The sequence below is a fragment of the Leptodactylus fuscus genome, chromosome 10, assembly GCF_031893055.1.
Source record: "Leptodactylus fuscus isolate aLepFus1 chromosome 10, aLepFus1.hap2, whole genome shotgun sequence".
NCBI lineage: Eukaryota > Metazoa > Chordata > Amphibia > Anura > Leptodactylidae > Leptodactylus > Leptodactylus fuscus.
Genome location: NC_134274.1, coordinates 22,191,147 through 22,213,079, shown reverse-complemented (window position 1 = coordinate 22,213,079; position 21,933 = coordinate 22,191,147). Strand labels below are relative to the sequence as shown.

The 21,933-nt window shown below is 43.0% G+C and overlaps 1 protein-coding gene across 1 annotated transcript in view; it reads left to right on the top strand.

The window, feature by feature from the left end:
- The window catches only part of BTRC (beta-transducin repeat containing E3 ubiquitin protein ligase), a 137,632-nt gene extending 116,368 nt beyond the window's left edge, over positions 1 to 21,264 (top strand). The window contains exons 8-14 of the mRNA XM_075257527.1: positions 654 to 772; positions 7,620 to 7,869; positions 8,879 to 8,997; positions 11,737 to 11,847; positions 14,603 to 14,681; positions 19,139 to 19,332; positions 20,535 to 21,264. Coding sequence (XP_075113628.1) covers positions 654 to 772; positions 7,620 to 7,869; positions 8,879 to 8,997; positions 11,737 to 11,847; positions 14,603 to 14,681; positions 19,139 to 19,300 — 840 coding nt within the window. The 3' untranslated portion in view covers positions 19,301 to 19,332; positions 20,535 to 21,264. The remainder of the gene's footprint in view (positions 1 to 653; positions 773 to 7,619; positions 7,870 to 8,878; positions 8,998 to 11,736; positions 11,848 to 14,602; positions 14,682 to 19,138; positions 19,333 to 20,534) is intronic.
- Positions 21,265 to 21,933: the final 669 nt, after the last annotated feature.

The following is a 21,933-nucleotide window of genomic DNA, read 5'->3' as shown; positions in this document are numbered from 1 at the left end:
CCCCTAATTTTACCACAAAAAACTGGGAAAACTTATTCACTCGAGTATAAGCCTACAGGGGAAATGCAGCAGCTACTGGAAAATTTCAAAAATTAAAATGGTCAGAGTTTTTAGGTGCAGTAGTTGCTGGTGAAGGGGAGGGGATGTTTTGGTTGTCTGTCTGCCCCTTCCCTGAGCTTGAGGACTGGTTTTTTTTTTTTGTTTTTTTTTTCCCCCACTTGGAATTCAGCCTGGCTGACTGTAGGGTATTATAATTTTTTTTTAAAGCTGGTCATGGACCCCCCCCCCCAAAAAAAAATAAATAAATAAATAAATAAAAAAAAATTATTTTTTCTTGCTTGACTCGAGTATAAGCCGAGGGGGGCTTCTTCAGCACAAAAACTGTGCTGAAAAATTAGGCTTATACTCGAGTATATACAGTAATCTAATTTTTTTTTAATTATGTATATGTGTGTGCCTGTATAAAGTAATGTTTCTGGTGGTAAGCTCCATCACGAATTGGTATCAGGTTTATAAAGAGTACCATGTAAGACGGCCAGATTCATCCATCATCATATATCTCACAAGAACTGCTGACTTGAGCAAGATGTATAAAATCAATGACTTCTCTGTTGGTGAACCTGGTTTAATACTCCTTATTTTTTATGTCCTAGATTTGGGACAAGAACACCTTGGAGTGTAAGCGAGTACTGACGGGACACACGGGGTCCGTGCTTTGTCTTCAGTATGACGAGAGAGTAATTATTACCGGCTCATCCGACTCCACTGTCAGGTATTTGGCACCATCTAACAATGCTAACCATGATGCGTATACTGAACCCCTCCCTAAACTTCTACTTTTATAAAGCCTAGGGCAGAATGGCGGCTTTTGACTGCTTGCAAAATTACTATAACAATGTTTCACCGACTGTCACCCTTAGGCATGATGTAATGGTGCGATCTTGTGTCATGCAACTTAATGTCATTGTGCAGCCCTATCCTAAGGAAGAGTCCTCTGTTTCATCAGGGGGTGCTTGGCTTGAAAATATTGAGAATATCTGCTCTGTGGTGATGTTTCCAGGCTCTCTAAAACAGGTTTCCAAAACCATCTTTCAGTCGTTGCTGCTCCACTGGTTCGGCACAGTTGGAATCCTTCCTCTAGCCATTGCCATCTTTGAGCCATTGATGCTGCTAATTATGGAATATTCTGCTTTCTGGTGTCATGTGGGTGGTCCCTGTCCCAGCCTAGGACCACCTACCTGATAAGAGTGATCATAATTGTGAGGAAAGTAAGAGAAATGATGGCTTGTCTGAGATGAATCCAAAAAATGTAACTCATCGAAATGGTGCCTATTGAAGGATGTATGACATGGGGTTTTCCAGGAACAAAATATTGATGGCTTATCCTTAAAATAGGTCATCAATTTCCGTTTGATGGGGATTCAACATCAGGCACACACACAGATTGGCTGTTTTGAAGAAATATGGCGATCGAGTGAATGGGACTGAGCTATAATACCAAGCACAGCCATTTAGACAATATTTGACATTGTAATTGCTAAGCGGTCCGAAGTCCAAATGCCTGACCCCACCAATCTGATATCGACCTCCATCCTAAGCACAGGTCCTCATTATCTGAGATCTGGAGAACACCAGTTTGTGTCCTGTGGTTGTTCCTGCTCCTTGTGAACTACCTCTGTATACATGCTCATTCATGGAAATCTGCCTGAGTTACTCCCCCCACTGGACTCTTAAAGGGGTATTCCCATGATTCTTGTTCACTAACCTGCAGGCTGTTGTGCTCTCTTCACTTCCTGCTTTTCTCGGCACATAGGTGGGCGGGGTTTCACTTGCACGGCATTGTTTGTAAATGAATTACCACAGTGTGAAGCTGATGTAGCAGAGCTGGATTTGAGTCAGCTTGCATTACATACAGAGGTAACGGACTCCCTATCTCAGCCCTTATCAGTCAAATTCAATTAAACCGACTGATAAGAGCTCAGAAATCCTGAAGCTCTCACCTCCCCTATCCAAGAAGCTCCGCTACTTATCAGACACAAACAGCTCAGAGCTGCTCACAGCCCCTCCCTCCCCCCTGAGAGCAGGCAGCTACATCACTTGACAAATGAGCAGATAAGCCCAAGGGCCATAGAAATGCAGTGTAAACAATGAAGTGAATAAATTAAGATAGCGGCCAAACAAAGCAGTTTTGATAAAGCAATGCATTTAGGAAAAGTCTTAAATCCACATAATCTTGCAGTATAGATAGGATCCTTGTGATCGGACAGCCCCTTTAAGCTCAGCAGGGGATGCATTCAAGGTGCCCTATGACCTGACTCCTCCCGATAGGTAGTATGATCAATCTAGTAGGTTCCCTTTAAATTGCTGGGACCATCTCTATCTAGGACACCATCAACACCGAGCTCATGTCTTCTCTCGGTGACTGCTTCAGGCTCTTCATCTTCACCTCGGCGCCCGAAACAAACTAATAGATTTATTTGCTCCCTTGAACCTTTCCCCGTGGATGAGAAAATAGATTGTAAGCTCCTCTGGGAGAGGACGCAATGTGAATGATTCCCCTCATTGTACAATATGCTAGCTCTGTATGAATAAATGATAAGAGTAATACAATGTTCTATGAGTGATCTGTAATATGTCTCCGATGCGCTATAAAGGCTGCGTTATCCCTTCTATGCAGTTTATACATTGTAGCATATGCCCACATCCAGACACAACAATGGTTAATGGGACTCCATTTGTTCCAGAGGTTCCTCTTACTGAATCTAACCGTTCACTTTGGAATAATTGATTTATGCTTGAAGTATTGTCTGCCCTTCCCCTGGGCGGCGTGGGGCTCGCTCAGTAATTAGGCTTTTTACGTTCCTCTCCTTAGCCTTTTACAATCATTTTAAGGAGATGAGAGCCCTTGTAATAAAAAGCAGTAATGTGGAAGAGGCATTGTGAGTCTCCCTGTAGTTTGTAGCTGTTGGTTTAGTGAAGATGCAGCGTGAGACTTTTAATGTTAATGGCTACAATAAACGTATGGAGAGGAGGCTGTCTCAGCGTCTTCAAGGAAGTTTTAAAGGAGCACGAACACCTTACATCTAAAGGATCCTTATAGTGTAGCAATAAACCAAACCTAAGATCTTTGGGTGGTCTAGTGTCCCAAAGAGCCCCACTGTAATGTGGTGGTTACGACTCTTTAACCTCACACTTTGCGTTTTTGCACAGGGCTTAAATTTTCTGTAAATGGACAGTGCCCCATATTCATTATGAACCATGTCAAACGTGGCGTAAAATGTTGACCAGCTACAGTAGCCTCGAGGTTGGCATAAATTTGTATCTAAGTGCGATGGTACCTGGAGGAAGTGCCTAGTTCAGGATGAGGAGTACCTGTGCTGGGGACAGGTAAAATACGCCAGTCCTAATGAATCCCACACACACACACACACACACACACACACCTCCATTCTGTGTTTTGATTTATGGTAAAGATTCCACTGTATATGCCAAATGTATCCATAGTGCCTCGTCCCATGTACAAGACCTTGACGGCACTTGACAGCAGTGTCAGTGACCAACTGCTTCACCACAAGTATGGGAAGGAACGCTATTGGAGATCCTTCCTCCCAACCGCGGTCAGGCTATATAATCTTCATCAGGCCAAGCCTAGAGCAGTCTGCACGGAGAACTAAATGATCCTGACGTCTTTCTTTCTTTTTCTTTAACTGCTATGACTCCTAGTATTTTTCTCCTATCTGCTATTCTGAACTTATGTGTCTCCTTCTGTAATATATTACTGTTATTATCCTGTATCCGTATTATCATGCTGCTGTAGCATATTGAAATTTCCCCATGGTGAGACTATTAAAGGATTATCTTATCTTAACCTGACCAATGCCAAAGGATGCCTTATGGCAGTAGATGACACATACGGCATATTTATCAATAGAAGTTCAACACTTTTCTGTCTACAATTGCACCAAAATCCATAGTGCACATGAATGGTGGGCACCTGAACGAACAGAAAACATACGCCTGGCTTTCTCGCTTTACGATGCGTTTCTGAACCGAAAAGAACAAATATGGCGCAGATTTTCTTGTGCAAATTAGACCAAATTTAAAATGGTGTAAATATTTTAATTTACGACAATTTACGCCAGAAATTCCCGTTGTGCGCCACATATTTGTCTTCTCAATAAGCGAGAAGATAATTTGTTTCTGCTAATGTGGAGTTTTTGATATGTGCGCCAAATATTTGTTCCTTACAGCGCGAGTTTTAGGTTTTTGGCAAATATTTATCTTGTGGTGAGTCAAAATATTGGAGAATCTAGAAACTTTTTAGTTTATAAACATGTCTAAAACTATGGACTTGACTTGTAGTTTAAGATGGTGCGTAGATGGACAGTATTGGTAAATGTGCCCCGGTATCAGCGCCGCACCTCCCATGAGGTGACCTGAAGCGACCGCTTCAGGCGGCGCTATGCCAGGGCCCCGGGGAGGGCGGCATTTTTGCTTACCTAAGCCAGTCCAAGACAAGCTGTCCTGGACTGGCTTAGCATCACCGTCACAGAGCGGTGGATTGGGGAGGCCGCTGGAGCAGCGCTGCTCCAGCAACTTCCCCTCATGCTCAGGCAGAGAGCAGGTCCTCTCCGTGCCTGCTCTCTGCCTGCTAACGCCGCTCTGCCCCGCCCCCTTCGCTCCGCTCCGCCCCTCCGCTTTCTGTCGTCCGCCTCGGGCGGCGAAACAGGTAGGTTCACCCCTGCCCGGTATATCCGTATTTTTAACGGATTAACTATGAAGAAGAATCCTATGAGGCCCCATAAACTCCATTAATATTTAACTGTTACCCTAAATAGCGGATGAAATGTACAACCTCAATAAGTGCCATAATAAGTCATACGTTGCGAATGGTACATACAGATATAACTCCATAATGTCCTGGGATTGTTGAATACCAGTGGTCATCATAGTCTAATAAACTGTACAAAAATGGTGTAAGGAACAGTCTTACTTGACTATATGATAGATGTAGGGCAAAATGGAGTTGTTTGTAGGGTTATCAACCCGTATGGGGCAATGGAGGAGGGTCCTAAGGGAAGGGAGAAGACATCACCATAGTTCAGGTTCCCTCTAAATGCCCAAAACAAGGGCAGTACCACATAAAAAATATTTTTATCCTACTGACACTTTAAATTTCCCTATAATCCCAAGAAAAATAGGGAAGAATGTGCCAAAAACAGATACCCTGTGGTATACATATTATAACACTGGAGCTTATACATGATGTATAGAGAGGCATACAGTGGCGGTATAAGTCAAGAAATCCCCTCCTTCCCTGGACGACTCAAATGTGAGCAGAGCCTTAGACACTGTGTGAGTCCCTGGATCCCTTTAAATGTCCTACCTTTACAATGTTCTGTAAGCTGCGGGAGAAGGCCAGATGTGAATGAAATTGTCCTATTCATTTTACAGTTCAAAAAAGGCCACAAGGAAAGATAAATTGTTTTTATTTCTTTCTAGTTGACCTTTTATTCCGCCTTCAAATGTTACCATATATAAGTTTCGAGTGAATACTAGAACATTGCGCACTTCGCTCTAAACAAAAAGTTGATGGAGGCAAATAAAACAAAGTTAGAAAAGTCTTTCGGAAATCCACTTATTATAGAGTAATGGCCGCCATCGACACGGGCATCGAGTCAAAAATTTCTTTCCACTAAAAAGGGTCTGTATGAGAGCAGACACAAGACATTGCCACTCTTGTCCTTGGACTTTTCAAGATCATTTTGAGCCGGGCTAAGAACAAGAACATATCGTCTAATATAATAGAAAACCTTTACTCTCCTTTAACTATCCTTCTGGTCCAGCACCTCTGCTTCAATGTTCATGTTCCTTCATTGGATTGCAGAAGTTACAAAATATCAGGCATGGCAAATACCGGGGGAGACTGGCTGAGTATTCCTGGTCCCATTGATTCCAACCATCTACATAGGGAAGAGTTATTTCTATTCAAGTTCATTTGGCAACTATTCCATGTATAATCATAGTAAAAGTTGTATTGTGAAGTTATGTGCTTCCTTCCTGAGTACTGTACTCTCTGCTTCTCTGTTGCACACAGGGCTTGTGCTTCTCTGTTGCACACAGGGTTTTCTTTGTGAATCTGAAGTCAGTAGATCTGAATCCCATAGACCTATATTATAGATTGACCTCAAGTTCATGCAGATAACACTGTGTGCATCAGAGGAGCAGAGAGGAAGCCTGCATTTTAAAGCCTTGCAAAAGAGGGGGCAATCATTTTTTTTTTTTCTTTTAGGGCTAGTTCACACGGGGCCAAAGGGGCGGATTTTGACAGCGGAATCCACGTCATAATCTGCCCCTTTACAATGGTGATCTATGGAGACCACTATCGTTCTTTTTTCCGCTATCGTCAACTGCCGATAGCGGAAAAAAGAAGCGAGCTGCTCTTTCTTCAGGCAGCTCGCTGAGCCGCGGCTGCCACCTGGCAGCCGCAACCTCCGGCGTCGGCCCATTCATGTGAGCCGACGCCGGGGTGGGGGAAGCCACGACCGCGACATCGTGGCAGGCAGGTTTTCAGCATATTTTGACTTGGCTCCTCGAGTCAAAATCCGCCCCACCGCCCCCTGTGTGAATGAGCCCTTAGGGGGGAGGGTTATAATTAACATCACATGTCAGATCTATTAGGATCTTCGTACATTGACTGAAAAAGTAAAAAATCTCTGATTTCTGAGTTAAAATGATGGAAAAACACAAACAGCTTAGAAATTTAGGGCCAAAAAAGGCTAGATAGTAAGGACGGGTTCACATCTGCACCCGGTCTCTAGTTTAGCCAATCCGCTGAGTTTGCGTCTTTTGCCCTGCGAAACTGGACAGGTGACTGAAACCCGACAGTCAGTTTTCAAACCCATTCACTTGAATGCGTTGATGTGCGTCTTCTACCTGTCTGCGGGGAAGCCAAAGTCCTGCATGTCCAACTGCGTGTGTGTGTGTATATGTGTTTGTGTGTGTATATTACACATTTTTTGTGTGTGTGTTACTGTTTGACATGAAGAGCTGTCAATCTCTGCTCACAATGTCCGTCGTTCCCTCCTTGGGCCGGTCGCTGTCATTAAGGTTTTTTCCCATCAGCGCATGAAGAGTAGATGATTGTTTCCATGCGGTATGCCTTACCCTGGGAAAGCTGTAATATTATACATCAGCCTTCTCTTCATTGCGTTCTCTGCTGTGATGCTTGAGAAATGTCTAGTCAGCATAACAAGCATTAGTCCCATAATAATCAGCTTTCTCCGAGAATGTGAAATGCGTCTTTCTACTAAATTTTAAATAAGTGACACAAAAGCAATAACCCGGGCAGTGAATAATCCGTTTTTCTTCATATTTCAAAAATTGTCCCAATATTCATGTACTTTTCCCCTAATCTATTATATCTGCTGCTTTTCATAGCGTAGACGCCGCTGCTCTTTATACAGGGGGTAACACCAGATTAGTTCCAGCTTTGAGAAAATTGATAAACTACAAATTTGTGTTGTCCGCTACTTTTACGCCATAACATGAAATATTAAAGCGATCGGATGCCGAGCTTTTATTTTATCTCCAATCTCAAGTGACTGGTTGCATTGCAGGGTTTGGGATGTAAACACGGGAGAGATGCTGAACACGCTGATTCACCACTGCGAGGCTGTGCTGCATTTACGGTTCAACAACGGCATGATGGTCACCTGCTCCAAAGATCGTTCCATCGCTGTGTGGGACATGGCCTCTGCAACGGATATTACACTACGGAGGGTCCTCGTAGGACATAGAGCTGCTGTAAATGTGGTAGACTTCGATGACAAGTACATAGTTTCCGCATCTGGGGACAGAACTATAAAGGTGAGATGTTTTCATGGAAATAAGAATCAAAAACTTAAGGTTTTAGAGCGTTGAGTGAGTCTAATCCATAAAAGGATGTCCTATAGCTGGAGGAGCTGAGCAGACTGCTATACAGTTTTATGGTAGAGTCATTCTGCCAGGAGTAACTGTACAGTAGCAAATAACTCAGAAAAGGCCAAGTGAAAATATTATAGGAGATCTAGGAACACTGAACTGTATATATAAGGCAAATACATACAGGCATGAAGCAGCCTATAAACAGCAAAAGCAAATAGATAGAAGACCTTTCTTACGTTCTATGATATACAGAATAATCAGTCCAGTGCACAAAGAAAGCAGTTTGCAGACTCGTATGGAGGCTGTGAGGAGAATCAGCCCCTCCCCAGAACAGAACCTCTGCCTCCACTCACTATGGGTGAGACTTCACTAGCAACAGGGAATTAATTGCATATTAGCTAGAAGGGAGATGCCTAGTGGCAGGAACTTTTGGATAGGTTTTCAGGCAGAAACCAGCAACATTTTTAGTTAAAGTGCATTACTTTTTGGACGATAATCACGTGCTCTATGAAGTGAGAAAAGTTAGTGAGCATTTAATGAAGGGACAGCTTGCGTGCTTTCCTTTCATAGTTTTCACTTCTACCATGGCATTCCTGGTGATATCATGGGAAGAAAAATAAAATACCGCCCCCTTCACTTCCAGTGGCCAGAGCATGGCTGTGCAGGAATTGACCTTTACCCTCTTTATGTTATGGCATACACTAGTGATATACCGTAGCATATGACTGGAATTACCCTACCACACATAATCTGTCTCCCCAGTCTGGTTCTGAGCCCATCTCTTAGACACATAATAAATTGTGAATGTTATAATGGGCACAACTAATATTCGCCAATGCTTATAACCGCCCTCATACCTGGTCAAAGCATTGGGTCAGCCTTAGTCCAAGTTGTACAGTTATTTTTTATATTATTATATAACCAATAACTTTTTCTTGTCTTTTCTTACCAGGTTTGGAACACGAGTACGTGTGAATTTGTACGCACATTAAATGGTCACAAACGTGGCATTGCTTGTCTACAGTATCGAGATAGACTAGTGGTGAGCGGCTCCTCCGATAACACGATCAGGTAACCATGTCCTAGTACTTTATCTCTATGGGTGATAGAAAGCCGTGACTTGGAATCTACCTTAACACGTACTTGACTTTTTGGTCAGGTTATATGATCGGTAGGGGTCGGACCTCTGGGAACCCCACTGATTCTAAGAATGTCTCACTGTATACCCTATGCATGTAATAAAAGGGGTTGTCTAGTGGGGAAAATTTTTCAAAACTGGCTCACGGTGTGATAAAAACATAAGGAGCAGTAGTCGCCTCCCTGATCCGCCCCTGCTCCTGTTCTCATGCTTGTCAGGTCTGGCTGAGGCAGGTCATCAACATGGGCAGACATTTGTTGGCCCATCCTGTTTACAGAGACTTATCAAGCATGACCTCAATTTCAGACATTTCCTGTGTACCAAGATGGCACCAAGAAGTGGAGGCAAATAAGGAACCCAGTGAGTGACGGAGAGTGGTGAATGAGTACTGCTCGTCTTATGTTTTTTAACCCATTAGACCCAGTTGTAAGAAATGTTTCTGTTGGAGGACCCTTTTAAGGCTGAGGCCCCACATTGCGGGATCGCAGCTTTTTTTGTTGCAGATTATGCTGCATTTTATTGAGCTGAAGGTATAAGTATATGAGCTCCATATATATATATATATATATATATATATATATATATATATATATATATATATATATCTCCCATTCCTTCTGTTGCCATTCTTCGCTTTGGCTCAAAAAACACATCAATATCTGTAACAAAAAAAGATGCGTTTCTGCAATGTGGGGCCTCAGCCTAAAGTGCTTTTTGGGGCTTTAATTGATGACCTATCCTAAGCTTACAAAAACGAAACAAGTGTATTCAGCTCTCCCTCTTGCGATCATCATCATCATACTGGTGTGCATGGAAGCAGACGGACTTGTACCAGCTGGAAGTATTCAGAGACAAGAAAAGGAGTAGAATCCAGTACCGACCTGACAATTAAAATATTGCTTTTATTTGTATCCATAAAAAGATTCACATTACAACCATGGAGAGTTGAAGTAGATACATTGATGTACAGCAGCTACGCGTTTCGGAACATGGTTCCTTCCTCATGGCATGAGGAAGGAACCATGTTCTACAGCAGCTACGCGTTTCGGAACATGGTTCCTTCCTCATGGCATGAGGAAGGAACCATGTTCCGAAACGCGTAGCTGCTGTACATTAATGTATCTACTTCAACTATCCTAAGCTTAGACCATCAATTGAAGATCAGAGGGGAAAGGACATCCAGGACCCCAATGTATCAGCTGTTTCCACTCTAAGCCATGCAACGTCATGTTGATCGGTCACATGACCTATCCACAGCTCCGTCCCATTCAAGTGAATGGGCTAAGCTGTAAAACCAAGAACATCCACTATACAAATCTGCTGTGGCGTCTTCAATCAGCTCATCGGCGCGAGACCTTCATGTTGATGACATGTCCTAAGGATAGGCTGTCAATTACTAAGCCTGGAAAGCCCTACAGTAATATCTCTAACTCTGTACCCATATGCTCTATAGCCATGTTTCGAATTATTCAGCCTACTTACCTGCAGATTTTTGATTTGTGGGATCAAACTGAAGTATCCAAAAGATGGACATGGAGAAACGTTCCCGTTCGTTACGGCTCAGATGGAAACCTCTAGGTCCTCCAGGCAGCTGTATATAGGATCCCTTCTACATCTCCTCGCTCTTTTTTTTTCGTCTTTCGAGGTTCTTTTGTTGCTGTAGAATAAGGATTTTATATCCTACTTTTGTCAACAGTGGGAGTTATATCCAATTATTAATAACACAGCAGGAAAAAAGTTTTGAGTCTTTACTGGGAAGCAGCCAATCCATTTCTTCAGGGAGCCGTTATTTCATACTCAATATCTAAGCGAAGAGAAACTACACAGTCAATAATGAACAGCGAGGCAGTTGATGATGAATGGGAAATTCTGCATGGATATCCAGCCCTAAATAACATTCTAGAAATAAACCACTTTATAACCGCTTCAAATAAACAGCCATTTTTATGTGAGCGCGTATGTCTGCGCAGAGCGCCGTCGGCTTACAAAGAAGCTCTCAGAGTTGCAGAAGACGTGGCGAGATCTTGCTTGTATTTAACCACTGGGAAACTACTCTTCACGCGTTTCAGCATTGTTCTAGAAGACTGATACGAGAAGACTTATTTGTAGGATGCGAGAAATAATGGTGGAATGAGCAGTTGTTGTCGTGGGCGGTATTCTGGTTATCACTGATGGCCTGGACTATTCAGGGGGTTCTTGTGCTTTGTGCCCATTGTATTCAGAGGTGTAATCTGATGTTTCTGGGCCTCATTTGAGAAGAGGACCTCACCCCAACAATGGAGCAATTGTAATACTGATAATTTCTTTTGATATGGCCGCCTTTAGCATCAGAGCTGGGAGGGACTTGTACCTAGAGCGTGTCTCTTTAGAAGTGATACCTTGCCGTCACTATTTTTATATTCATATGTGGTTTTGTGGTGGGATCCAGTAGATCCACTCTTCCTAGGAGTGAGCCAAGTGAATTTCATGGTTTGTGAATTTCTTGGGGTGCTCTTTGTTGAGCTATTGGAAAACAAGGGGCCCTATACTATTCATATTGTGAACGTACCCTCATAATGTTAATAGAATGGTTCCAACTGGTAGGAAATTTGTTCCAGTTGCAAAAGATACAGAAATAGTTTTATACTTGTGATAGAGAATTTCTGAATGCTATGTGGTTTATTCCATTTCAGGTTGTGGGACATCGAATGTGGAGCTTGTTTACGAGTTCTCGAAGGACATGAAGAACTGGTACGGTGTATTCGCTTTGACAACAAGAGGATAGTGAGCGGAGCATATGATGGGTACGTCTGTTGTCCTTCCTTTCTCTTGACTAGCTGTTGAGCTGATCAGGAATCTGATGACGGCGCAGAAGCCAAGATGTCCCCACCTTGTTTTACCTTGAGAAACGGTAAAATGACTGGTGGTCTTCTCAAAGTAGATAGCCAGTATGCATAGTATATGGTGGACCTGGAAAAAAGTAGAGCTTCTCAAAGTGGTTGTATTTTGGAGAGGGTTTGCTGTATTGCCGTTTTTCTGTTCTGTTGTGGTTAAGGTTACAATCGTGATAACAGGAAGTGTAGCCATATTGGTTTCCACAAATCTGTGGACAAAAGTGCCACAGGATACCATACCAAACCTGTCCCATACCGAACCCATATGCCTCCATGCCCAATCGTTTCTCATCTTGTGTCTAGGCTAAGGTGGCCCAACGGGGTTTGTTTCTTGGACAGTCGGATGACTTCCAGCATGGAGGCCTACCTTTAATCTTGAGAATATTTTTCTCAGACCCCTCTACTTCCCATTTATATGACTGTATATCTAAAACACCCTTTACAAATGAAGATTTTGAGAACCCTTAGTCACAACCCCATGAGAGCTTTCATGGTGGCCATTCCTTGATGCCCTTGTCCACCAGAAAGCCGTTGGCTTGCATTTTGTCTTTATACACTTGGATTTTTGTCTCTGCTCCTTTTATTGTTTCAGCTACAATTTAATGGTTTGGTAAAGAAGATAAAGTGTTTTTGTAATCACAATTCTGCAGAGAAGACGCTGTAGGTAAAAGATTTCATGTATAAGAATTAGGAGAGGAAGGATGGGAGGTATCTTTATCAGATGCCATTAAATGCCCCATTAATTAACATCACCTGTTTTCGTGCCATTTGTCTTGGTTAATTTTAGAAATGCGTGGCGTAGATATTCTTATTTTTCATTCGGTTGTAACAAAGCTGAAGCATGTTTCATTAGTCGGAGCATTCATCAAAATATACTCCTGATCTGTTCACCGCGGGGCTTCATTATTAAGGCCGTGCTCTAATTAGCATCATCTAGATGACAGCGGCGCTCACTCATGTTTCATCACATGACTAAAGATACGCCGCCGCTCGCTTCACACTCACCCGAGATGGACAGTAGTGCCATTGTACACACACTGGAGACATGGGAGATAGACGTATCAAGTCCAGGAAGTGAGCCATTTACTCAGAAGTCATTAGCCTACTATGAGGAGCTATGTAATCGTAGACTTGAAGGGGTCATCCAGTTTCTAGCATTGATGGGTGGTCTTCAATATTAGAACTGTAGCTGAGGCCCCCAAAGATCACCGGTACCAACACAGCCCTGTTTGTGCTTCTCGCTCGTCGTACAAACTGTAGCATTCACTTGTACACGTTACAGAGAGCCGTGTTGTTTTGGAACAGGTAATCTGCACAGGTCCCGGGGGTCTATTCTATCTATATCAATACTAGAAACTGGATAAACCCTTTAAACACGTAAGAGTTTATGGAATCTCGGCTATCGTTCAGTGGATAGAGATCAGTCCATGGTCATGTGAGGAGCCATGTACCTGTGTGTCCGTCACTTTTGCCATAACAATGGTATTCTGTTTCACGTACCATGGTATTGATGCCTGGACACAGTGGTCAAAGGAGAACTGATGTGTAGGTGAGGAAGGAAGAGGCAAACCCATGTCCAGATTGGTATGTAGCGGAGAGGGGGAGCCCGCAGTGCACGCAACTGCCGACATTTGTGGAGATATTGGGTAGCAATGGTTCCCGGTATTGACTTGCTACTTGTTTGTTGGGTGTAAACCCTGGTCCTGCTTCAGAACCGGAGTCCTAGGAACTCTGTACCTAATATTTTTTGTGTTGCTTGAGTCTATCTAAAATTACATAACGTAACTTTTCAGTAGGCTGTGCGTCAACAGATCCTATGCAACTCCGTGGTAACAGACTACAAACATAACGTGTAGTCAGATGCTGCAGTCATTCTTGCTTTCACTCTGAAGAAGGCCTGAGAATCGGGAGAAATTGTTGCTTAAGCTATGATGTCTTACGCAACCATTGAAAATTCCTTAGATTACCGTCCTGGTTTCCATCACCCCTCGTTCACATCTGCGTTTGGTAATCTTTTCAGGGAGTCCGCATGGGGACCCCCTGGAACGTAATACCAAACGCATTGCCAAGTGGTGTGCAATGAAAGCACACGGACCCCCATAGACTATAATGGGGTCCGTGTGCTTTCCGCGCAGTGTTACCTACTTGAATGTCCGCATGATTCGTGCGGAGACTGTGCGGAAAGATCACGGACCCCATTATAGTCTATGGGGTCCGTGTGCTTTCACTGCACACCGCTTGCCAGTGCGTTCGGTAGTCCATTTGGGGGATCCTCATGCGGACTCCTCGAACGGATTACCAAACGCAGATGTGAACAAGGGGTACGGGATTGCATTTCTAGAGAAGGTGATGGGCACTTACATTGCGTCTCGACAGCCTTTCCCATTTTTGGTCTACCGTACCTGACTCGTAGTAGCTCGGTACTTTATGTATTGGCTAAATTAAACCTCTCCATGGACGGTTACTTGTATCCATTCCCCTTCGCCAAGGTGACCCCTATGATGTCCTTCAGGCTAATAATAACGTAATTGTAAACATTGTACATTAACCTACATGTATCACTTTATTCCCGGTTTCAACATTTAATTTGTTGAGAATTGTTCTCGTTTTATTACATTGTCTCTTCCTATTGCTAGCAATCTATAACTTACTCTTTGGCTTGCAGGAAAATTAAAGTGTGGGACCTTGTGGCTGCGTTAGATCCGCGCGCTCCCGCAGGGACACTTTGTCTGCGGACACTTGTGGTAAGTATACAGAGATTTGTTGTGTTGGCCGCTCACAAGCGTTACGGCATTAAAACATACCGGAATAACGCCATTTGTTTTACGTCTCCTTATTTAATGGGGGGGATCTCTTAGGATTACAAATTATTAGATTAAAATTCACGAGAGACTATGGTGAGATTAAAATTAAGTAATAGTAATAAGCACCACAAATACGGTATCCTATAGTGTGTGCATTGCTGTTTAATAAAATACAGTTGTATTTTAGTTAAAAATCTTAATTTTTTTATGAACTTTCCTATAACTTTATACTTATCGGTTATTGTAAAAAGATAAGGATCGGAAGATTTAGCCAACAGTGTCAGAAATTTTGCATTTGAGAAATTGCAGGTGCAACAAGAACAAGTACACACAGAATTTGTATAGATCCTCATACCCATAGGGTAGTTTGCAATATGTGACCATTTCTGTGTGTACAGTCACATTAGAGATGTGTCTGGTGGTGAAAGGGGTTATACAGCTTCCAAAAATTATATACAAATTCATCCAGAGCAGTGTTAAATCCTCACTGTTCCCTTGTGCTCCCTTTGCTTGGCTTTATTTTACTTGCAGATGCTTGTTTCATACATGTAGTGGATCTTTGGACAAACTACATTTCCCATGATTCATCTGCCTGCTCTCACTCCCTGTGTACTCCTCACTGTTCCCTTGTGCTCCCTTTGCTTGGCTTTATTTTACTTGCAGATGCTTGTTTAATACAGGCAGTGGATCTTTGGACAAACTACATTTCCCATGATTCATCTGCCTGCGCTCATTCTCAGTTTGCTACTCATAGGAGAGAGGGGGAGTGAGATTGCAAACGAATATCATAGCAGCATTTGATTTCAGATGTGGGAGGAATTTATTACCTGTGATTTCATTGCAGGGGTGAGTAGAGAAGAGAGGGGTACACAGAGAGTGAAAGCAGGCAGATGAATCATGGGAAATGTAGTTTGTCCAAAGATCCACCGCATGTATTAAACAAGCATCAGCAAGTAAAATAAAGCCGAGTACATGGTACACAAGGGAACAGTGAGGAGTACAAAGGGAGTAAGAGCAGGCAGATGAATCTTGGGAAATGTAGTTTGTCCAAAGATCCACCGCATGTATTAAACAAGCAGCAGCAAGTAAAATAAAGCCAAGTAAAGGGCGCACAAGGGAACGGTGAGGAGTACACAGGCACAAGGGAACAGTGAGGAGTACACAGGCACAAGGGAACAGTGAGGAGTACACAGGCACAAGGGAACAGTGAGGAGTACACAGGGAGTGAGAGCAGGCAGATGAATCATGGGAAATGTAGTTTGTCCACAGAGTCACTGCATGTAAAGAACAGTGATACAAGGAGCAGCAAGTAAAATAAAGCCAAGCAAAGGCTGCACAAGGGAACAGATGTAGATAATTTTTGGAAGCTGGATATCCCCTTCAAGCATCACATTCATATACTAAACCTTATCTACATTGCTTTGCTGTTAAATAGTCTAATATTTATCAGCCGTTTTTAGGGTTTGAAGTGTCTACTAAGGCCACATACATCCAGCCATGTGCATATACGAATCCATGAAAGGATGGAACGTGGATGGTATCCGTTTGCTGTTCTACGAGTCATGGGCCCGGACAGTATTAGGACCTGTCCTGAGTTCTGTTTGGCTCCCGACCCGGACCTCTGTTAGTACATGGTGATTAGAGATGAGCGAGTAGTATTCGATTGAGTAGCTATTTGATTGAATACTACAGTATTCGAGATACTCGTACTCTGTCAAATACCACGCGGTAAACGCCTTTTACTGAATACTAGTATTTCAAATACCGTAGTGTTCGCTCAAATACCTACTCGATCGAATACTACTCGCTCATCTCTAATGGTGATGTGTTTGGGTCCAGGTAATATTTGTTGACAACATGGCGCATGTAACCTAAAGATCAGTTTCTAATTTTTCTTTGCGCACACTTCATCTATCTTGTGGCTATCGCCCCTTTAATTCTTATACACTTAATGGTAGTATCAAAAATCGAAGCTCCATTCTATTCTATTCTTCCCGCTCTTGCGATTTTAATGCCATACTACATAAAGTCCCCCAAACCTGCGCTCATTTGATGACCATGTAGTTTCACGTGTTAAGAGCCTTGACACATACTTTGTATTGTACATTGTACACGGATTAGTGATACATGGTATTAGAGAACAGACCGCCAAAAGGCTTTCATTTCATTTTTAGCAAGTGCTACTAAGCACAAGCCTCTCAATTTGTTACTGAAGTTGATGTGAAACAAGATCTGTGTAATTGCGGCCTCATCCAGGAACCATTATTTTCCCTCTTGGCAAAATTTCACTGCGGCCTGTTAAATAGAAGCACACTTAAAAGGATGGGAGCTGTGGTTTGTGTATGGTTGTGACCACAGGAGATCAGAATTTAGAGTGCTGCCATTATGGCCGTCCAAAATTAATCTTGGCTTAGTACCAGGAATGGAATCGCCTCCTATAGCTTCTGTACAAATTGCAAGCAGTAGGAGAAGGTTCATAGTTCATGGCTGTTGATCGCGGGCTCATTTGTCTTCGCTTTGAAGTTTATAAGACGTCGCAACGTCTGCTTGATCCGGCGTGATGGTGTGATGACTCATTTTTATAGCTTGTGGTCTGAAGATTAGTGTGTAGTTAGACGTTTTGACAATGACATCTAGCCATAGCGTACGACACGGCCCGGAACCGGCGCGCTTACAAATAAATGTAATGACAAGATTATTAGGTGGAAGGCAGATGTCTGAAGATGGTGGGTTAAATCCTATCAAGTTATGCTGCAATAAATCTTCCAAAATCATGTCACTCGCGGGCCATTGCCAGGGTGGAATTTTAATATTCTGGTGGATTGCGTCAAGGCCCCACGTTGCAAAAAAGCTGCTCTTTTTTTTTTTTCTTTTTTTTTTTTTTTTTGAGATTGAACATGAATGGTAAATATATAGGAGTCTCTTATACTTCTCCCTCCTGGCCTTGGCTCAAAAAAATAAAAACAGAGCAAATCTGCGACAAAGGGAAGAAGCTTTTCCGCAACGTGGGGCTTTAGCCTTATGTAAGTTTCACATCTGTGCTGAGCTCTCTGTCATTCCGGTTCGCAGGGGAACCCAAACAGCATAGAGCCAGACCACTAGAACAGCCCGTGGACACGTGCAGACCCCATAGATTATAAAGGAGTCCATCGGGTGTCCACCAGTTTCATACTGTGCAGGACGTTTCTCTATGACAATTTCCAGCAGTTTCTGTATCGGAGTCTCCAATGGATGTGAACTTGGCCTTTTATAGTCTCTTCTTTTGTTTTTTGCCACCTTTGCCCATGGGCAAGTCTGGTATTACATGACCACCTCCTTAAAAAAATTGGAGTAAAGAGGTAATGCTAGACACAGCCTGTGAACAATAGTGGCACTGTTGTTGGAGGGGAAAGTAGGCATTTTAAGTCATGAAAATTTTTAGAGGGGAACCGGTCAAATGACTTGTGTTGCCCGATCTGAGAACAGGATATGATAGGAGATAAACTGAGCTCTGATATATAGGTGATAGGATTTAGAGGGTTTCTGAAATAAAAAAAAAACGGAATAAATCCTAACTGGACTCCTAGGAGAGATGGTGGGAGTCCTGCTTAACCCGCCCGCACAGGCTGACCCTCACCATCTCTCCTAGGAGTCCAATTAGGATTTATTCAGTTTTTTAATTTATTTTAGACACCCTCTAAATCACAACTGGACTCCTAGGAGAGATGGTGGGGGTCAGCCTTTTATCGTTGTTTATACAAAGATGGCTGTCAGTCTGTGAGGGCTTGGTAAGCAGGACTCCTAACGTCTCTCCTAGGAGTCCTTTCAGGATTTATTCTGTTTTTTCAGTCCAAAAATTTTACTCCAAACCATATCGACATATAATATTATATAAAATCTATCTGAATTCTGCTTCACTTATATATTGTCGTTGGGCGGACTCAGTAGTACAGTTTACGATCTTATACTTTTACCCCATGATGTTTTCCATTGAGGTGTCACATTTAAAGGTCTCCTAGACTTGGCAGATTTTCCATCAAGGCGAGGTAAAATGTGGTCCTTTTCAGGGCCACCTAGGGAAGAAGGAGTCGGTCAAGGGGCTTACAAAATAGGGCATATGGAAAGGGATTGTGTAAAGAGAACAATCCCATGGAAGGAAGTCTTCTCCATATGTCATATTCTGTTACCTGGACAGAGGCCTAACTTGACCTGCTAGGCCGTAGTGCAATCTCTGTAATGTCCACCTCCCTACCATGTGCCAACACTCATGTCTTGTGTGGCAGGTTGGCCAAGTAATTATAAATTCACCACAAGTGAGTGAACGGGAAGTTTCCCCATATTGTCACATATTTGGTGTGATTTTGTGTTACGGTTGGATCTATGTATAATGCTATGACCCTGAATTTCCTTTTCATCAGGAACACTCAGGAAGAGTTTTCCGTCTACAGTTCGACGAGTTCCAGATAGTCAGCAGTTCTCACGACGACACTATACTCATTTGGGATTTTCTAAACGACCCTTCTGCACACGCGGAGTCCACTCGTTCACCTTCTAGAACATACACTTATATCTCCAGATAAATAACACTAAATAGTACCTCACAATTGCACAGGTAAGACCTAGTAGACCTTGTTCTTTATGGGGCTTCTCATTTTATTCTCTTTCTACTCGATTTGTGTCTTGGACCCCTATTCATAGGCCATTAGTGGAGGGAGGTTAGATGGGTCTGTCACCAGGGCCCAGCAGATAGGTTAGGGTCCCCCGAATCAGATCGTGTTTTCCCCTTGTGAGTCGGAGCCAAGATGGCCATTACTAGCCATATACAAATGAGCTCTGTGAAGCAAACCACAATATCACTGCAACGGAGGCACCGAGGGGGAAAAGGCTGTCAAGTTAGGGTCACCTGAATCGGTCTGTGCATTGGCATGTTCGGTTCTGGTGACACTCCCTTTAAAGGGGTTGTCCAAGAATAATAGTACTTGGGCAGGAGGCCTGGAAAAGTGAGACATTTAAAAAAAAGTCACACTCACCAGTCCCCGACCCTCCGGTTATTCCGTGTCCAGATCAGCGGGCTCCAGCTCTTTTGCCGGCAGAAGTCTTTGCCACACATGACATAAGTAAAGGCATCGGTGATGTCACTCATCTATGTCACCAGTTACTTTCCTGTTGCCACTAATTGACCTGAGGATTTCAGGATTCCCATGTGACTTTTGGCAAGGCAAAAGATCTACTACCCACTTCTTGTGGGCGGGGCCGGGGTGGGCATGTGGACGGGGTCGGGCGGAGCATGAGAGCAGGAGACAGCGGCGTTCTGTGGCCGCCCAGGGATCCCCGGTGTCTGCTTGTTCACAGCGCAGGCTCAGAGTTATCTCTGGACACTGGCAAGCTGGGGCTGCGGCAACCCCGCCTGCCAGTGTCCAGAGATGACTCTCAGTCTGCGCTGTGAACAAGCAGCACCCCGGCTCCCTCCATCCCTAAGAGCGGGGAGCGCGTCATCCCCCCCGGAGCTGCTGCTGCCCGGCCTGCAAGTGTCTGGAGTGCTTGTTCACAGTTGACTCTCAGCCTGCACTGTGAACAAGCAGACACCGGGGATCCCTGGCTGCATCCCACGATCGAACCATACGTCCTTTGTGATCGACCGGTAGATCGCGATCGACGTATTGGGCACCCCTGGCTTAGACCATCTGTACCATATAACGTAGAATTGGATGAGCACTGAACCTGTATAGTCATTGAACTGAAAAAAATTTTGTATTCCAAACTGACCTCATATGTCTTTGTTTTTGGTTTTTTCTTTCTTTGGATTTGCCGCAGGACTTGTATGGAAGAAATATTAAATGATTCACCTGTGAATGCCGGGAAAATAAACAATTTACTTGAGCAGTATTTGATGACAAAGACCCGCTTGTCTTGACACACCCCGAATCGATGAGCCGGGGTGCCAGCTGGAAGCAGCCCGGGCCATCCTGCACAGCGGACTGCTGGAGTGCTGCTATATGAAGATTATCATCCTCATTTTTTTATTTTTTATTTTTAGCCTTCTCTCTGTCATTGGTACAGGGGTTTGCTGCTTATTATTTTGCTAGAGGCTTGCACACTCCTGTATCGGTAAGCGGGGGTATCCTTTAAAACTTTTTCAATGTAGGAGACGAGACGGACAAGTCACAGATTCTTTACGTATATTTAACCGTCTTGCCAGAATATCTGTTGCTTTGCTGTAAGCGAAAGAACAATTTCAACTGCGCCCCACGCGCACGCTGCTTACAAGTGCGGCCACGTCTGGAATTGCTAGAACTTATGCAAATGACTTGGGAAATTGGAATAAGACGTCTTTCACGAGAATGACTCAAGACCCCTAGTAAAATAAAGCTGTGTGTTTTACTCATGTAAGCATGATTTTTTTAAAAAAAATTTCCCATACCTTTTTTTTTAAGTTATTGTAATTTTTTATTTTATTTCATGTTTCATCGTTCACGTGTATATTCATTTTCCTTCCCTCTGTATTGTATAAAATCATGTGTTGTAGAACCATGTTTAGTTCTATATGGGCTATTAAAATGTAGTGTCAAAATGTGTCAATTAGATATTTTATTATCATATAGCGAGATCCCTGTTATTTTTATATTGGCATTTTTTTTAATTTTTTTTTAGTATTTTTTTTTTTATTTTTTTGCCATGTATTTATTCTTTAAAGGGCATCTGTCCATTCCCCTAACACGCCTGTTTTTGAAATAAATTGCATTTCCCATAATACAATTTTACAACATGTCTTATATCATTGGTGACGTTCCCTTACTCCACTTCACTCCACAAAAAATTGACAACTGGGTGTTACCATTATATTATATAGCCTGACGATGTCCAATAAGATTGTGTAGGGTCACACCCCATTGATAAGGATAATGTTAACACCTAGTTAAAAAATTTCTAAAAATAACGGTACAGTGTTGGAAAAAAAAAATTCTGGGAATTTTTGTTCTATGGGAAATACAATTATTTTTCAAAAACTGACATGTTAAGAGGTGACTGATTCTCCTTAAAAAGTTAAAGGGGTTGTCCAGAAATTATAGCAAACTCCGGGCTGGCCAGGGTGGAGGTAAAACAAGTCATGCTGGGACTCATCGGGCCAGAAAGGCCTACATGACCATTGAAACCAATCAATGACCTCAGCAGTCACTGGTAATGAGCAGGTGACTTATGCAAGTGACATCAT